This window comes from Pleurodeles waltl, chromosome 9 (genome assembly GCF_031143425.1).
Source record: "Pleurodeles waltl isolate 20211129_DDA chromosome 9, aPleWal1.hap1.20221129, whole genome shotgun sequence".
Classification (NCBI taxonomy): Eukaryota; Metazoa; Chordata; class Amphibia; order Caudata; family Salamandridae; genus Pleurodeles; species Pleurodeles waltl.
The window spans coordinates 534,789,824-534,810,086 of record NC_090448.1 but is presented as its reverse complement, the minus strand read 5'-3'; the positions used below and the strand labels follow the sequence as shown (position 1 = coordinate 534,810,086).

General features: G+C 42.2%; 1 protein-coding gene across 1 annotated transcript in view; it reads left to right on the top strand.

The window, feature by feature from the left end:
- Window positions 1-20,263, top strand: part of EXOC5 (exocyst complex component 5) — a 173,663-nt gene that overhangs the window by 124,371 nt on the left and 29,029 nt on the right. The window contains exons 15-17 of the mRNA XM_069207440.1: window positions 13,540-13,626; window positions 18,451-18,559; window positions 18,691-18,906. Coding sequence (XP_069063541.1) covers window positions 13,540-13,626; window positions 18,451-18,559; window positions 18,691-18,906 — 412 coding nt within the window. The remainder of the gene's footprint in view (window positions 1-13,539; window positions 13,627-18,450; window positions 18,560-18,690; window positions 18,907-20,263) is intronic.

The following is a 20,263-nucleotide window of genomic DNA, read 5'->3' as shown; positions in this document are numbered from 1 at the left end:
AAAGGTTTCACTTAAATTCAAGTCGACGACGACACAGTGATGACGATGACGGTTTCCACAGTTACCGTCTCCACCGTGTAATCGACAAGACCGTTGTCGACAACGACTAAGTCGATGTCTGTTATACAGGCTCCAATTCCTTCAATCAGAGTCACAAATAAGTTGCATCCATCGTTGGAGCCGTCGACGAAAGCTGCTCCAGAAAAGACCTCGTTGAAGGGTACGTCGACGAGAACATCGACGGCAAGGGCACCATCATTGACACCATCGTCGACGAGAGCATCGTCGTTGACACAATCGTCGACGAGAGCGCTGTCGACGAGATCACTGTCAACGAGACCGTTGCTGGTGGAAAAATCGCAAGTGATGCCAACTCCGTCAACGGGACCATCGTCGTCGACACCATTGATGATGCCACTAGTTCCTGTCAGTCAAGGCAGTGTGATTCCCCATTTGTTCTGGATCGCCTGACCTTCAAGCCCCAGTGAAAATTACCACAATGTCTAGGTCTGCTGTTTACCGGACAGATACATCACCAAGTAAGGTAACAACCTTACTTCCTAGTCACCTGCTAGACTGGGAGGAGTCAGATGAAGGGCCGTTTGGTGATGTGCACAGCCCATCCCAGTTTCATGTCAAATATCAGGAGGAGGATGATGAGGATGAGTACAAACAACAGTATCAGTCTTATTATACTCATCAAAGACGTTATTATGAGCCTTTACATCAGCCAAGAGACACTGTGCAAATGCCTGCCTCTTTAATTCAAGACTTGCAGTCTATGGTACAGGATTATAAGAGGAGGTTTCCAACCGCAGCTGAGACGCAGCCGCCTCTTCCTTCCTCTCCTGCTACACCAAGGAGTATACCTCCACCTCCAGCAACTCCCAGGCTTACACCTCAGTCTAAAATGGCCACCCCTCCCAGAGAGGACGTCTCCTCTTCAGAGGATGAAAGAGAAGAAGGCGAGATTTCAACACCCCAACATCCTAATGATGAATGGGATGAATATTTAGCTCCTACTCCATCACCACCACCTCTTCATCCATCAGATTCTGCACCGAAGGATATAGGAGGTTTTCATAATTTAATGGACAGAGCGGCCACACGGTTTCATTTGCCGACATCTGCCTCACAGTCAGAATGCTTCCTCTGTGACTTTAAAGAACAAGAAAGAAAGTCGGTGAGGGCAATTCCAATCATAGACTTTATTTGGAGTGAAGGCATTAAAATTATGGCGAATCCAGCTACTGTTCCACCAGTTCCACAGAAGCTGGATAAAAAGTACAAGGCTACACAGGACTCTCCATCATGTTTGACAGGGCATCCAAAGCCAAATTCTGTCATTTCCCAGGCTGCCCAAAGGCCTTCCAAGAATCTGTCGACGCATATATCTACTCCTCCAGATAAGGAAGGCAGGCGCCTGGACAACGTGGGCAATAGATTCGTGGGGATGTCAGCTGTACCTGTCCGTGCAGCCAACTCTCTGGCGATTTTGGGTCGCTATGACCGCCAGATGTGGTTTAACATGAACGCCTTCATAGAGCTCCTTCCTAAGAACAAACAACCCGAGGAATGTAGAATACTGCAGGAGGGAGAATGTACATCAGAAGAGATCAACGACGGCGCTTTAGATATAGCCTCCACGGGTTTCCGGCAGCTTGCTGGAGCAGCTGTACTGCTCCGTCAGGGATTGTTGAAAGCAACCTCTTTCAGGCCAGAGGTCCAGTCCAGGATATTAGACATGCCCTATGATGGAGAAATTCTCTTCGGCAGGCATATAGATGACGCCTTACAGGCCATCAAGACTGACACGGACACTGCTTGTTCTCTGGGTAGCCTGCAGTACAGGAAACATCCCTTTCGGGGAGCCAGAGGTAGGGGTTTCTCTACGTTTTGTGGCTCCTACCAGAGGCAGTACCAACAGCCGCCATACAGACTGACCTGTCTTATAGACAACCACCCACGACCTCCTACATTAGACAGGGTGGGAGAAGGAAATCGAGTTTGCAAACCTGGGATTAGCGTCGCAAACAATGATCCTTGTCTGGCACCGGCTACGCTTCCATGTTTTACACAATTCCATAAAGTTGGAGCGAAAATCTGGAACTATCTTCAGAACTGGAAAAACATAACATCGGACAAATGGGTACTGGATATAGTGGCTCATGGTCATATGCTTGAATTTGTACAAAAACCACCACACCACCCACGCTGGAAAATCGCACCCACTTCATCATCACTTGCTTCAGAAAGAGCTTTTTCTAATGCTTTCCAAAGGGGCGATAGAGGAGGTCCCTGTGCACCAGAGGGGGCTCGGATTCTATTCCCGGTTCTTTCTAATAAGGAAAAAGTCGGGGGAATGGAGACCAATCCTAGACCTCAGAAAATTGAACAAGTTCCTCAGGAAACAGTCCTTTCGTATGATCACACTGTCGGAGGTCCTGCACCTTCTCAGCACTGGAGAATACATGACATTATTGGATCTCCAGGATGCCTATTTCCACATTCCGATACATGCAAAGCATCGCAAATATCTACGCTTCATTGTGGCCGGTGCCCATTATCAATTCAAAGTTCTCCCACTCGGTTTAAAGTCAGCGCCAAGAATCTTCACAAAATGTCTCGCTCTGATAGCCGATTTTCTTTACAACAAGGGCTTTCAAGTCTTCCGACATCTGGACGACTGGCTAATAAAGGCTCCTACATCGCAGCTGGCATCCAAAGCTACCAACGCCTGCCTAACACTATTTCACAATCTAGGCCTATCAGTAAACTTCCAAAAATCATTCACTCTTCCGACAGGCAAGTGTGGATGTGGGTGTGGAACACGACACCGTCAAGAACAAGGCTTATCTTTCAAAGGCACGGCAGCAGAAACTGACCAACATGGCTATCAGGGTCTCAAGAAGAAGGTCTGTTTCAGTGCGAACGTTCAAGTCACCCCTAGGAATGATTTCCTCATCAATCACCTTAGTCCACCTAGCAAGGTTGAAAATAAGACCATTACAGGAGGAATTGCAGCTACAATGGACCCAATCTCAAGGATCCTTCGAGGATTTAATCAGTATTACACCAAGGATGGTGGAGGCTCTGCGGTGGTGCTCCCAGACCTACCATCTCTCTCAGGAGTTGACCTCTCTGACACCAATACCAGATTTCATTATCACAACGGCTGCTTCATTGGAGGGCTGGGGAGGTCATCTGCAAGACATGTGCATTCAAGGAAAATGGTCAAGCACGCAGAAGAGACTGCACATAAATCTGCTAGAGTTAAAGGCGATATTTCTTACGCTCAAAGCGTTCCTTCCACGGATTTCAGGATCCTCAGTGTTGGTCCGTACAGACAACACAACAAGCATGTTCTACGTCAACAAGCAGGGAGGAACAAGATCTCTTTCCCTCTCAAGAGAAGTTCAGTCTCTCTGGGAATGGCTCACACTTCACAAGATTTGTCTGAGAGTGGAACACCTTCCAGGTATTAACAACGCCCTAGCAGACTGTCTCAGCAGGACGGACGACAACTGCCACGAATGGGCACTCATTCAGAGGGAACTAGACATCATCTTTCTATGCTGGGGACGGCCAGCCCTGGATCTATTTGCCACCAATCAGAACACCACATGCAAATTTTACGCCAGTCGATACCCACTCCCAGGGTTGTGGGGGAATGCTCTTTCGATATGATGGTCTGGGTTCTTTGCATACGCTTTTCCCCCTTCCCATTAATCCCCAGGCTTCTCAAGAAGATGAAATCAGAGGGTTACAAGCTCATACTCATAGCACCCAAGTGTCCCAGGCAGTATTGGTACATTGAACTCCTCCTGTCAGTGGCCAATCCCTTACGACTTCCCTGCAAGTACTACCTTCTAACGAAGAGTCAATGTAAAATATTTCATCCAGATCCAGCATCTCTCCAATTGCACGCATGGCTCCTGAATTCCGTGAATTCCAGGACATGAACATTGTTGAAGAATGCAAAGTAATTTTGTCCAGGGCACAGGCTGATAGTAGAAACAGGACTTACAGGCTCAAATGGAAGAGGTTTTGTATCTGGCATCATCAAAACAATTTGCATCCACTAAAGGTCTTGCCAGAGCAAATTATATCATACCTTCTCGCTCTATCAAAGACTGGGCTCGGTCATGCATCTGTTAAGGTCCATTTGGCTGCTATATCATCTTACAGACACTCTGCGGATGCGCCCTCCCTTGGTTCATCCAGGCTAATAAAACAATTTATGAAGGGTCTGTTTCGCACTTTCCCTCCTGTACGACCACCTCCTCCTCAATGGCATCTAAACATAGTCCTTTCACAATTAATGAAAGCCCCGTTCAAGCCTATTCACAGAGCGGATCTGAAATATCTTTCATGGAAGGTGGCAACTCTACTTGCTCTTACGTCCACAAGAAGAGTCAGTGATATACAGGCCTTTACCACTAAGGAACCCTACCTTATTTTCTCAGAAGACTGTTCTTCTCAGAAATAACCCGAGATACATCCCTAAGGTACCTTCATCTATTCACCTGAACGAACCAGTGATACTTAGAACCTTCTTCCCGAATCCATTAACTGTGGCGGAAAGGACTCTATACACACTGGATATCAAACAATGCTTGAAGTTCTACCTTCAGCGGACTAAACAACTCCGGAAGACAGACCAGCTACTAGTCTTATATGCCCAGGGTCGTCAGGGTACAGGAGTTACTAGAGCAACAATAGCTCGTTGGATTGCATCCACCATTCAGTTTTGCCATACGAAGGCTGGAAAACCACTAACCAGTCGTCTGAAGGCGCACACTACAAGAGCAATTTCCACATCAGTAGCTCTATTTCAAGGGATCGCCTTGGACAAGATATTTCAAGCTGCAACATGGAAGACTACACATTCTTTTACGCAGCATTACTGTTTGGAATCAACACAAAGAGCTGATTCACTTGTTGGACAGGCGGTCCTACATCATCTATTTCATTGAGGTGAGATTTTTACTTGAATGTGCATATTTCATATTTCATTCTATATGTCATAGTTTCTAACTCCTATGCAATTATTGCTTGAGATATAAATATATATATATATAAAGTAAAACATATGTTCGGTGGCATGTGTAGCTACAGATAACCATGCTGTGCATTATCCTGCTTTCTAGGGTTGGGCTCGGAGTGTTACAAGTTGTTTTTCTTCTAAGAAGTCTTTTCGAGTCACGAGACCGAGGGACTCCTCCCTTTCGGGTCCATTGCGCATGGGCGTTGACTCCATCTTAGATTGTTTTCTTTCCGCCATCGGGTTCGGACGTGTTCCTCTTCGCTCCGCATTTCGAATCGGGAAAGTTAGCTAAATATCGAAAAATCTACAGTATTGTTCTAGTTCGGTACCGGTTTAGTGTTATTGTATCGGCACCGATCGCAGAAGCGCTCCGGCGGCCCTTCGGGGCTTCCGTTCTTCAGCGGGGCCTGGACGGCCCGACCACATCCATCATCGAAGACTAATGGACCGGACCCTCTTCCGCTTCTGTCCGAAGTGCCACTCGAAGTATCCTCATACAGACTAACACCTGGTCTGTAATCTGTGTTTATCACCAGAACAGAGGGAGGATGCTTGTGAGGCTTGTCGAGCGTTTCGATCTAAAAAGACCCTACGTGATCGACCAACGAGAAGACTGCAAATGGCGTCGACACCGAGAGAACAACTCAACGTCAAGGAGGAGGAAAGAATTTCCATCCAGGGGACGGACTCTGACAAATCCAAAAGTGAGCGACCCACGACGATGCAGAAAACAGTGAGTAAAACTGCCCCGTCCAAAACTCACACAAAGATCATTAAGGCCAAGGGGACGCCACCGCCAGCAGGCCATGGCTTAACCCATCGAAAAGAAGGTGACCAAACATCGGCACCGAAAAAGGCCAGAGATTTGCCAAAGACTTCCGACTCCGGTTGAGATTCCGGCACCGAACGATCTCGACACCGAGAGTTCGACTCACCCAGGGTGAGAAATATAACGTCGGAACCGAAAAAGACTTTATCAGAAACATCGGTACCGAAAAAAAGCAGCTTTGGAGCCAAAAAGAAGCTCTTACACAGAAGAGCAAGGACTTTCCAGCCAAATGACAGATTAGAGCAGGAAATAAGTATGGATGAACCAGACCATACGCAAAGGAGGTTGCATATCCAGAAAGAGAATGGAAAAATACAAACTCTTCCTCCAATTAAAACCAAAAGAAAACTGGCATTTCAGGAGACAGAAATGCAGCTGAAGGCTAAGGTGGCCAGAGAAAAAACCCCACCACCAAGGTTTTCTCCACAACCTTCCCCACTACACTCACCACAGCTGTCTCCGGTGGGAACACCTCCAATGCAGTTACCTACGCATACTGGGATGACACAGGATGATCCTGATGCATGGGACTTATATGATGCACCAGTATCAGATAACAGTCCGGATTGTTACCCAACAAAGCCGTCACCTCCAGAGGACAGTACTGCATATATGCTGGTACTATCCATGGCAGCTACATTCCACAATGTAGCAATGCATTCTGAGCCAATAGAGGATGATTTCCTGTTCAACACCCTGGCATGCACCCACGCTTCCTACCAGAGTCTGCCAATACTCCCGGGTATGCTCAAACATGCAAAACAGGTATTCCAGGAGCCAGTTAAAGGAAGGGCTATCACGCCTAGGGTAGAGAAAAAGTACAAGCCTCCCCCAACGGATCCTATGTTTATAACACAGCAACTTACACCGGACTTGGTGGTTGTAGGAGCAGCAAGAAAGAGGGCAAACTCTCAATCGTCAGGAGACGCTCCACTGCCTGACAAAGAGAGTAGGAAGTTTGACGCAGCGGGCAAACGAGTGGCAGCACAGGCAGCCAATCAATGGAGGATCGCTAATTCGCAAGCCCTACTTGCTCGCTACGATAGGGCACACTGGGACGAGATGCAACACATTATGCAACCCTTGCCCAAAGAACACCAGAAACGAGCCCAGCAGGTTGTGGAAGAAGGACAAGCAATATCCAACAACCAAATAAGGTCCGCATTAGACTCGGCAGACATGGCAGCACAAACGGTCAACACTGCGGTAACCATTCGCAGGCATGCATGGTTAAGAAGCTCTGGATTCAAGCCAGAAATCCAACAAGCGGTGTGGAACATGCCTTTTAACCAAGAACAATTGTTTGGGCCGGAAGTGGACACTGCAGTTGAAAAATGAAAGAAAGTCACAATTTAGAGGGGGGTTTTGAATGCAAACACCAGAGCCTTCCACCTCGCAAACCAGACCCACCTATCAGGCACAATACCAGAGGGGAGGGTTTCGTGGCTCATATAGAGGAGGACAATTCCCAAGAGGAAGGGGAAAGTTCCAGGCACCTAAAACAAGCCAAACCAAACAGTGACTCCAGTGTCACAAAACCCCAACACTTAACACCAGTGGGGGGGAGACTTAATGCATACTATCAGAACTGGACACACATTACCACGGACGCATGGGTCCTAGCCTTTATCCATGATGGTTATTGCATGGAATTCACAAATTTCCCGCCAGATGTGCCCCCAAGGGCACACAATATGTCCAAACAACACTTAGACCTATTACAAATAGAGGTCCAAGCACTATTACAAAAAGAAGCAATAGAGTTAGTACCCAACCATCACAAAGGAACAGGTGTCTACTCACTATATTTCCTAATTCCAAAGAAGGACAAAACGTTAAGACCTATCTTAGACCTCAGAACACTGAATCTCTTCATCAAGTCAGACCACTTCCACATGGTAACACTTCAAGACGTGGTTCCCTTACTAAAAAAGGAGGACTACATGTCATCATTGGATCTCAAGGATGCGTACTTTCACATACCCATCCATCCTTCTCACAGAAAATACTTAAGGTTTGTGATACACGGCGTACACTATCAATTCAATGTGTTACCGTTCGGGATAACGACAGCCCCAAGGGTATTCACAAAATGCCTTGCAGTAGTAGCCGCTCACATAAGGAGACAGCACATGCACTTATTCCCATACTTAGACGACTGGCTAATAAAAACCAACACTCAACAACAGTGTCTTCTTCACACGCAATACGTTATAGAAACTACACAAACAAGGGTTCTCTAAAAATCACCAGAAATCACATCTGCAGCCATCCCAAATACAACAACACTTGGGAGCAACACTCAACACACAAAAAGCAATTGCCACTCCAATTCCACAAAGGGTCCAAGCATTCCAAAATATAACATCAAGCATACAGTCAAACCAACACTACCCATTAAGGTTTGTAATTAAACTTCTACGCATGATGTCTTCATGCATAGCCATTGTCCCAAACGCAAGATTACACATGCGGCCCTTACAACAGTGCCTAGCAAAACAATGGACACAAGCACAGGGTCAACTTCAAGATCTAGTGTTGATAGACTGCCAGACACACTTCTAGCTTCAATGGTGGAACCCTATCAATTTAAACCAAGGGCGGCCATTCCAAGACCCAGTGCCTCAAGATGTGATCACAGCAGATGCTTCCATGATGGGGTGGGGAGCACACCTCATCAAGCACAGCATACTGGGTCAATGGGACAATCAACAAAAACAACTTCACATAAATCATTTGGAACTGCTGGCAGTGTTTCTAGCATTAAAAGCATTTCAACCACTAGTAGCCCACAAACAAATTCTTGTCAAAACCGACAACATGACAACTATGTATTATCGCAACCAACAAGGAGGGACACACTTGTCACAACTTTGTCTGTTAGCACAAAAAATTTGGCATTGGGCAATTCACAATCACATTCGCCTAATAGCACAATACATCCAGGCATTCAGAACCAGTTAGCCGACAATCCCAGTCGAGATCACCAGCAAACTCACAAATGGGAAATTCATCCCCAGATCCTACAGGATCACTTCCTACATCGGGGAACACCAAAAATAGACCTATTCGCAACAAAAGAAAACGCAAAATGCCAAAACTTTGCGTCCAGGTACCCACACCCTCAATCCAAGGGCAATGCTTTATGGATCAGTTGGTCAGGGATATTTGCTTACGCTATTCCCCCTCTCCCACTCATTCTTATCTGGTCAACAAACTAAGTCAAAACAGACTCAAACTAATACTCATAGCACCAACCTGGGCTCGCCAACTGTGGTACACAACACTGCTCGACTTATCAGTAGTACCTCACATCAAATTACCAAACAGACCAGATCTGTTAACACAACACAAACAACAGATCAGACACCTGAATACAGCATCGCTCAATCTAGCAATCTGGCTCCTGAAGTCTTAGAATTTGGACATTTAGACCTTACACAAGAATGTATGGAGGTCATTAAACAAGCTAGAAAACCTACGACAAGACATTGTTACGCAAACAAATGGAAAAGATTTGTTTACTACTGCCACACTAAACAGATTCAACCACTAGATGCTTCCACAAAGGACATTGTAAGCTACTTATTACACTTACAAAAGTCTAAGCTAGCATTCTCTTTCATTAAAATACATCTCACTGCAATATCTGCCTATCTGCAGATTACACATACAACATCGCTTTTTAGAATCCCAGTCATCAAAGAATTTATGGAGGGACTAAAAAGAATCATACCCCCAAGGACACCACCAGTACCTTCATGGAACCTTAATATTGTATTAACACGACTCATGGGACCACCATTCAAACCCATTCACTCCTGTGAGATGCAATACTTAACTTGGAAAGTAGCCTTTCTAATAGCTATCACATCACTTAGAAGAGTAAGTGAGATACAAGCATTTACTATACAAGAACCCTTTATACAAATACATAAACATAAAGTGGTTCTCCGTACAAATCCCAAATTCCTACCAAAGGTCATATCACCATTCCACCTAAACCAAACAGTGGAACTCCCAGTCTTCTTTCCACAACCAGACTCAGTAGCCGAAAGAGCCTTACATACATTAGACATAAAGAGAGCACTATTGTATTACATTGACAGAACAAAACAATTTTGTAAAACAAAACAATTGTTCGTAGCCTTCCAAAAACCTCATGCAGGTAATCCTATATCCAAACAAGGCATCGCCAGATGGATAGTTAAATGTATTCAAACTTGCTATATTAAAGCAAAAAGAGATCTACCTATTACACCAAGAGCACATTCCACTAGGAAAAAAGGCACCACAATGGCCTTTCTAGGAAATATACCTATGACAGAAATTAGTAAGGCAGCCACATGATCTACGCCTCATACATTTACAAAACATTACTGTGTAGATTTGTTAACAACACAACAAGCCACAGTAGGACAGGCTGTATTAAGAACATTATTTCAAACAACTTCAACTCCTACAGGCTAAGCCACTGCTTTTTTGGGGAGATTACTGCTTATTAGTCTATGCACAGCATGTGTATCTGCAGCTACACATGCCATCGAACGGAAAATGTCACTTACCCAGTGTACATCTGTTCGTGGCATGAGATGCTGCAGATTCACATGCGCCGTCCCACCTCCCCGGGAGCCTGTAGCCGTTATAAGTTGAATGAAAATTGTAAATTTGTAAATAAATACTATTTTAATACACATTATGTACATACATACTTACTCCATTGCATGGGCACATTTAGTATATTCACAACTCCTACCTCACCCTCTGCGGGGAAAACAATCTAAGATGGAGTCGATGCCCATGCGCAATGGAGCCGAAAGGGGGGAGTCCCTCGGTCTCGTGACTCGAAAAGACTTCTTCGAAGAAAAACAACTTGTAAAACTCCGTGCCCAACACTAGATGGCAGGATAATGCACAGCATGTGAATCTGCAGCGTCTCATGCCACGAACAGATGTACACTGGGTAAGTGACATTTTCCATATATATATCTATATATATATATATATATATATATATATATATATACAGGGAGTGCAGAATTATTAGGCAAATGAGTATTTTGACCACATCATCCTCTATATGCATGTTGTCTTACTCCAAGCTGTATAGGCTCGAAAGCCTACTACCAATTAAGCATATTAGGTGATGTGCATCTCTGTAATGAGAAGGGGTGTGGTCTAATGACATCAACACCCTATATCAGGTGTGCATAATTATTAGGCAACTTCCTTTCCTTTGGCAAAATGGGTCAAAAGAAGGACCTGACAGGCTCAGAAAAGTCAAAAATAGTGAGATATCTTGCAGAGGGATGCAGCACTCTTAAAATTGCAAAGCTTCTGAAGCGTGATCATCGAACAATCAAGCGTTTCATTCAAAATAGTCAACAGGGTCGCAAGAAGCGAGTGGAAAAACCAAGGCGCAAAATAACTACCCATGAACTGAGAAAAGTCAAGCGTGCAGCTGCCACGATGCCACTTGCCACCAGTTTGGCCATATTTCAGAGCTGCAACATCACTGGAGTGCCCAAAAGCACAAGGTGTGCAATACTCAGAGACATGGCCAAGGTAAGAAAGGCTGAAAGACGACCACCACTGAACAAGACACACAAGCTGAAACGTCAAGACTGGGCCAAGAAATATCTCAAGACTGATTTTTCTAAGGTTTTATGGACTGATGAAATGAGAGTGAGTCTTGATGGGCAAGATGGATGGGCCCGTGGCTGGATTGGTAAAGGGCAGAGAGCTCCAGTCCCACTCAGACGCCAGCAAGGTGGAGGTGGAGTACTGGTTTGGGCTGGTATCATCAAAGATGAGCTTGTGGGGCCTTTTCGGGTTGAGGATGGAGTCAAGCTCAACTCCCAGTCCTACTGCCAGTTCCTGGAAGACACCTTCTTCAAGCAGTGGTACAGGAAGAAGTCTGCATCCTTCAAGAAAAACATGATTCTCATGCAGGACAATGCTCCATCACACGCGTCCAAGTACTCCACAGCGTGGCTGGCAAGAAAGGGTATAAAAGAAGGAAATCTAATGACATGGCCTCCTTGTTCACCTGATCTGAACCCCATTGAGAACCTGTGGTCCATCATCAAATGTGAGATTTACAAGGAGGGAAAACAGTACACCTCTCTGAACAGTGTCTGGGAGGCTGTGGTTGCTGCTGCACGCAATGTTGATGGTGAACAGATCAAAACACTGACAGAATCCATGGATGGCAGGCTTTTGAGTGTCCTTGCAAAGAAAGGTGGCTATATTGGTCACTGATTTGTTTTTGTTTTGTTTTTGAATGTCAGAAATGTATATTTGTGAATGTTGAGATGTTATATTGGTTTCACTGGTAATAATAAATAATTGAAATGGGTATATATTTGTTTTTTGTTAAGTTGCCTAATAATTATGCACAGTAATAGTCACCTGCACACACAGATATCCCCCTAACATAGCTAAAACTAAAAACAAACTAAAAACTACTTCCAAAAATATTCAGCTTTGATATTAATGAGTTTTTTGGGTTCATTGAGAACATGGTTGTTGTTCAATAATAAAATTAATCCTCAAAAATACAACTTGCCTAATAATTCTGCACTCCCTGTATATATATATATATATATATATATATATATATATATATCCAAACAAAGCAAGCCAAAAGATTCCGACGCGCACTGACAACTGGTGCAAGGCAGGAGAGTTGGCTGAACCCTCAATAATGTAGTAAGCAAAAAATAATTGCCACGCACTCGGCTTAGTACTAAGAAGAAGACTGCAAAGTCGAAACGCGTTGTTCCCCTTTTTTTCTGCACCGAATAAACCCACTTAAACTTACCCTGTGGCTGAGCCGAGTGCGTGGCAATTATTTTTTGCTTAATATATATATATATATTTAGAAAGACTACAATGCTCGCACCCACCATCCACTGCGGTTATTAGGAGTACTGCTGGCTATTCAGATTCAAGCATGTGAATTTAGGAAAGATCCAGTACTGGATAAGAAAACAAGTTACTTACCTGTAACTACAGTTATCCAGTATTGGTATCTTTCATAAATTCACATGCGACCCACCCTCCTCCCCTTTGACTCTCACATTTACTTTTCATTACATACTCCTCACTCTTGAGGGAATGAGCCTCTTTGGGGAATATTCTAGAGGGAGCTGGAGCCTGATTGGTCATAAGTCAAGTTTTTTTTTCTCCCTTTTTTTCACAAAAGGACATGGATAGGCTATATCTGTGATTTTTCCAGCATTATAGCCCATGGAAATGTTTTACTCACTGCTTTTGTGATGTACTGTGGGACTCCCACTTCAACGGGGATGATTCAAGAATGTGAATTTATGAAAGATACCAACACTGGATAACTGTAGTTACAGGTAGGTAACTTGTTTTCTTACTTTTTATAACATAAACATCGCCACTAATGAATTGTCTATTTTGCTGATTTATAAAATGGAGAAGCACACAGAGAAACACCTGCTTGTTCAGAACGCTGGGTCACATAAAATAAAGGTGCTTTTTGTTTTTGCATACGTGAAGTGCCAATGCAAGCTTTTTAGGGCCTAGTCAGGCTTACTCATGCACACATAAATGACGCATTATTTTCTAATTATGAAAAAAACTCTCATACATGATACAAATGTTTGTTCTTTGTTTGATCGTATTTGTATAGCTCATCTCCAAAACTGACTGAATGTCTTCAGAAGAAAAAAGATATAATAGAACAAATGGAGGTGAAGCTTGATACTGGGATTGATAGGCAAGTATACATTCATTGCATCTGTATTTTAAGAGAAAAACTTTTTTTTTCCAGATCAGAGTATTTCATTTTTGTGGATAACCATTGTGCCTTCCATCATGTGTTTTATGCTTACTTTTAACAAATCACACAATACAAATAAAAGCATATTCTAATTATGGAAAAGTAACTCTCCCGCTGTCTCAGATATGACGTAATTTATGACATCATAAAACACACCAAAGTCCTCATTCATGGCATTACATAGGACATCATGACCTAACTCAACAAGTATATAATTTAATCCGTAGCATGTGACACCTCCACTTACATCAGCAATAGGTGATTTGCTATCACTCTATTGTCTGTTCACACTTTCTAGTTCCTTATCACATTGCTAGGCTGCACAGTAATGTTTAATTGAGTTGAAGGTTTTTCCATAGTATGATGAAGAACCAAAAACAGTACAAGCGTACAATATTGTTTCTGGGATAATTAATTTGGTGGGAGAAATGTGTGTAGTGCCCACTCTTGGACAAGGTAGGTTGTTAAAATTCATCCACATCTACAGGACTAGGCTGGAGTGTTTTGATTTGTTTTTCCTTTACACCAGGTCAGTCCATGTTCAGGTGTATTTGTAAAGTTATTTCCTTCCACCACCCGTCTGGTCATGCCCAGTGCAGATTGGTGTAGGGGTGAAGGTTCTTTAAGGGATCTGAGTTAGTGGATTGGCTTGCAGCCCACCACACTTATGCATGTTGTAGCATTTGCTCCTCCACTTTGCTGCTTTTTTTTTGCATTTATTTCTAGTATTCATGAACCTGGAAGGATGAGATATGAGTGATCACTGTTGATGCAGCCAAATAGTGCATGCAGTTTTTCGTTTTGGTTGTTTGGAATCTTTTATCAACTGTCTCCAGAGAATATAATTATTTTTTAAATATTTGGCACTTATGCATAGTTGGTACTCTTTTTTTGTTTTGTTGTTTTTACTCTTATCGCAAACAGCTTGATGAAACCTCACCAGACCAAGTTAAGGCCCAAATGATAGAAAGTCTGCCAAGCAATTAAAATGTTAAGGATCCTCATTGTGAATATCGCCTGTGGTTTAACAATGTTACTGTTAAAGGGACTTGTTTTGCCCCCCTGCCTTCCTTTATAGCTTTTGAACTCTTTAATAAATCTTCACCAAGCTTTGCACTCCCAAGGCTTGAATTGCATCTGCTGGTTCCTCCAAGTTCGGTGCAAATTGGTCAGTAATTATCCACAATCTCTTTCTGAAGTGATTAGTCAGTCATCATACATCTCTCTTGTCCGTACTCTTTTAGTGTGGAGGTAGACATTACTCCTCATCTTTATCTTTGGGAGATCTTTTTCCCGGATTCTTTGATGATGTCTTCAAGTAGTTCACAATCCATTCACGAAGACTCATCATCCTCAGGGCCCTCTTGGAAGCATCCTTTTATTATTCAGTAGGTGAATTAGATGAAGCATTTAACCAAGATCATCTACTCCAGCTTTAAGATCGGCTACACCCTCTCAGCCCACTTAAGGCTGCAAACGTGAAACTAATACCAGAATTATTGACTGCTGGCTTTCACTTTAATGAAGCTCTGGCTTCATTAAAGAGAACCTTCTCTACTGCATCCCCTGGGCGTCTTCATGACTAACCATGCTAGTTGTGAGTCATTTACAGTATTTGTCAGCCTTATCGATCATCCTTTGAAAGCTGGAACTTATTAAACTCATGATCTCCTCCTCCTTGGATATGCCAGCCACTCACAAAGATACCACTCCCACTCCTTAATAAACTCCTCACATCACCAAACACCTTTGCAACCGCAATTTCAAATTGAGGGAGGAATACTACTGCCTTCTTGCCAAACACTGTCTTGTTGGGGTCTCCACCAGAATAGACAACTGTTTAAGTCCAACTTCTTTACCTTGCCTCTCATAAAGAAATACTCTTTCCCCCATCTTCCTCAACACACATCTCTGAATTACATTGTGAACTAGGTAAAATCCTGAGAAGGCAGGTGGCCATCAGTAGAACTCTAGTACCAGCCACCAACTCCTCACTTAAGGTCCCACTCCCCAAGGCAAGGTTGGTCACAAAACATAGCGATGACATTTAAATTATATTTTTCAACTTTCACCTTGCATTTTTCAATGTCACAAAACAAGTGTCAGAGAAGTCCCCGCTGCTGTTACTCTTTTGGAGGGATGCAGCATTGTCAAGAGAAGCAGGGGAACCCATCTGTGTCCTTGATTTACGCTGATCTATTAACCACACATCTCCTGTAAACATCTGAAAAGGGCAAACTACATTTTTTTTTAACATGTGTGATATTTGTGACAGGGCCTGTGTCATACTTTACCTGTGCAGTTTTTTACCATTCTGAAAAAAGATGATTATGTCCTTTCTTACACAATTATTGCTCCAGGCATTACTTATGATGTCTACTTAAAACTGCAGTGTCACCCTAGGAGACTACATCATCTGGGATAGTGACCATAATACTTGCAATCAATAAATTCCTGAAGAGATGAGCAGTTTGGGTTTTTCACACCTGGCTAACTCCTCTACTCATGATTCGGGACACAGTCTTATATCCTACAGTTTTCTCAATACCAAACTTAGCGATCACAGAATACCTGCCTCTGCCGTTGTCCAGACACTTCATTATGCACTGAATTCGAGGTCGATTTAATGAAACGAAGCCTGCCAAACCTTACATTCTACCTCTGTCCTGGGTTAGAAACTATAATAACACTTGGCCTGTGAGTCTCCTATATGCTTTTCTAAAAATATGTCCCTTGTCTGCCTTCCTTGTTTTGGACCACCTTCATTCATAGACTACCACTACACTTGATAAAATGGCGCCAGTCACGAAAATGATACCTAAAGCAGCCAAATCATAGAATAATTAAGGGTATTCTGAAAAACAAATATTTCTGGCAGGGCTGAATTGATTCCCACCCTGCCATTTAGAACTATGCCTATAAACAGGCTACTATCAAAACAAAAAGGATCATGTTCAGTTGTACATAAATGAAACTTCCAAAGAACGTCTACAAAAAAATTATTGCTTTTCCCACATGGGAATTTCAGGTACAACCACTCGACATCTGTTAATAACCAAATGTACTTTTTCAGTCACACAGTTGTGCCACTCCAAAATAATCTTGCTAAGAATGTAATGTCCCATCCTGAGCAGGTTCAATTCAGCTTCTCAAGTAACTTTTCCAAATTATTAACATTCTTAAACCATCTGTCTCTTCACCGTATCGCAGCACTGCGAAAACATTTGTTATGGGGTAGTTCTTTAAAATTTAAAGAATACTGTCATAACCCCACTTTTAAAGAAAGCGTAGTAGCAAACCACAAGTCTTTTCAAATCACTGGCTGATATTTAGGTACTGTGAATTGCAAAGATTCTTGAATCTGAAGTTAGTTTTTAACTCTTTGTCTTCCTGGAAACTAACTAGCTGTTTGTCGATTTCCAGTCAGGCTTCACACCTTGTAGAAGTACAGAAACTGCCATTATGATTAATTTGGAAAACCAGCCTGGACAAATGCCGTGATCCTGGTTGACCCCTCAAGAGCCTTAGAGACAGTGCCATTGTGAGACATAGTTTTCAAGGTTCAAGAGCAGTCCAAGATTATTTATTGTTCCCATATTATGATAGTTGTAATGGTTGTGTGTGGGCCACAGTACCATTGTACCCCAACTGCATTACCAAGTACTCCGTTCTAGCACTATAGTTTCCCAGTGTAGCGAAACATAGCAAGCAAGAGCTTTACTCAAGCAGGTGGCGACGTAGTGGTAATTGATAAACCCACCTTTTTGTGCTTAGAATGCCACACTCAAACATATTTTCAAACAAATGACTATGTATGTTGAAAAACATGTATTGCTGTAACCTGCTGCTTAGAACATGCATTGCCACCACAAAATATAAAAAATATTGCTATTATCAGGGTTTAGAAGAAATGTGAAAAGGACAAACATTTCTACAATATTTCCTAGGCATATGTTTCCTAAATCCTACACCCTACTTTATCACTACCCTGAGAGCATGAAGTGAACTATCTGTGCCTAATGAGTAAATATTTAGATTGTCACACTTCTGCCTCTGTGTTTATAAGACTCTTACTTAGAGCAGCTGGAGGAGGGAATTGCTCTTCTCAATAAAAACATGCGTTTTGACTGCAAAGCTCGGCTGAACTGCGATTGTGTTCCTTGTGTCCAACCTCTGTCCAAAAAGAACAGCAAAAAGCAGTCAGGAATCCGACCTCTTTCTTGATATTTCTTGACCAAAGGCCCCTCTTACTCAAGTGATCAAGTCTCTGTGGTTATATAAGAAAATGACCACTGGTTAATCGAGCAGATTATAAGTGAAAAATCACACAGAAGCATTGTTGAAAAATCCAGCAGAACCAGTGTTATTTAAACGTAGTTGGGAAATAGGCATATGACAAATTTAAGCGATCAAAATCTCTTGCGATGTCATCAGCTCTACCGAGTTCCGAGTTCCTTGCGTGACCAGCTGCTCCTGTCCAGATTTGTTTCTTTGCATTCTGCAACGTATAGCCTTGTTTCTGTCATTGTAAGACCAGAACGACAAGTCCCAGAATGGAAAAAAAAAACGTCTAAACTGCAGCAGCTAGTCTGGCATGGAGTTGGAAAACTTGGTAGCTATGTTAAATGCAACGAGGCAGAGGTCCCAACCAGCCTTTTAAGTATCCCTCAGCCTAATGCATGAATGCTACCTTAAACATTTTTTAGAAATATATTTTGTATTATTTTAACCTGAAAATATTGGTAAAATTGTTTCCTGAAGGACGCTGAATTGTATGATTGGGCAAATGAAACACATTCTCGCAACAGAACAGAAGAAAACCGATTTCAAACCTGAAGACGAAAATAATGTTTTGATCCAGTATACCACTGTGAGTAAATTTAATTTCCTCTTTCAGTTTCACAAATATTATAATAGTTGCAAATGAGTTAATTACATTTGTCTAAGTGACTTTTCCCTACTCGGAGGACAAATAAATAAAGTTGTTTTTTTGTTCTTTAGGCCTGTGTCAAAGTGTGTATATATGTTAGAAAGCAAGTGGAAAAAATACGAAATTCCATGGATGGCAAAAATGTGGACACAGTTCTGATGGAATTTGGGGTTCGTTTTCATCGGTTGATATATGAACATTTGCAGCAGTATTCCTACAGCTCCATGGGTGGCATGTTAGCAATTTGTGATGTGGCTGAATACAGGAAGTGTGCCAAAGACTTCAAGGTCAGTATGTATCCTTTCCCCACTGCTTCGCGTTCTCTATATCACAAGGTTGTGGAATATTTTAGGGAAGATGTGTATGATATCCAGTAATTATAGCAGCTATGTGACTACCGATTTTGTTATTTGTAGATAGTTCTACCATCCTTGCTAAGCCCTCGAATGCTTTTAAAGAATAGGGAAACGTTGTATCAGCAGACTAAATTAAAAACATTTTTTTATGGGTAAAAACAGATGTGCTAAAATGGTACTTTCTGACAGCCCTGTGGAGCAAATCAAGATATATGGCTTTCTAGAGGTTGGATTTTCTCCCTCCCTAATTTGTGAAATGCCTGTATGTATGTAGGTGTGTGTGTGTGTATATGTGTATATATATATATATATATATATATCAAAAACATCCTTAGATTCAAGGAAAGCCAGGACACCTCTAAATGCGCTGTCAATTCATGTAATTTATTGGAAAATCAGATCTCTGGATATATATATATATATATATATATATATATATAATATATACACACATACATACATACCCTCTCAATACTTCCTCAATGGCTAGTGTTCTACTTTATGAGACCTTAACCAACAATGCCACATTTCCCAGGCTCTCCTCAATGTTGGGAAGGCAGTGGCTAGCCTAGCCACAAAGTTAGTTGGCCAAAGAAAAGCAGAAAGCCAGTATGGTCAAAGATGTCTTTTTAGATCAGTTGTGTTGGGTTACACAAACTCCATAGAAGCATATCGAGTTTATAAATACTCTAGTAGTGAATCACGTTAGCCAGGCTTAAATAATTACCAATTTTGAGTCTGACATCTGCTTGGGTGAAGAACCCAAGTAAAAGGAGGGACCTGTTTTATTTATGTATTGAATGTATAAAAGAGACGTATGGCCCTCTTTTTAGTTATCTGCCCCTGCTACATGCAAATCGAAAGACAATTACTTATACCTTTGGAAAAAGTAAATTGAAACTGAATGTGAGACTCCCTTTATATTCCTCTTGTGCTCTCAAGTTGCGAGAATACTATACAGACTGAGCAATTATATAAGTGCTGGTGTAGTTTTAGGTTTATGAAGAAAAAGCATAGGGTACTTACTTAAAAAATCTGTATGATGTGTTAATAAGAAATTAATTGTAGTACAGCATTGAGTTTATCTCCGCATGTGTTATATTATCGTGCAGGGATCTTAAGGTTCAGTCTGATTCTGAACTCAGTTTTGGTACTGCGTTATCTTTAAAATATGGCTATTGGTTTTATTTAGACAAGTGGTTATATTGTTGCTTTGTGTTTTATTGATTGGAGTGAATTGTATATCTGATTTTTTGTGTTTTTTCTGAATAGGTAATTTGTGAATTCT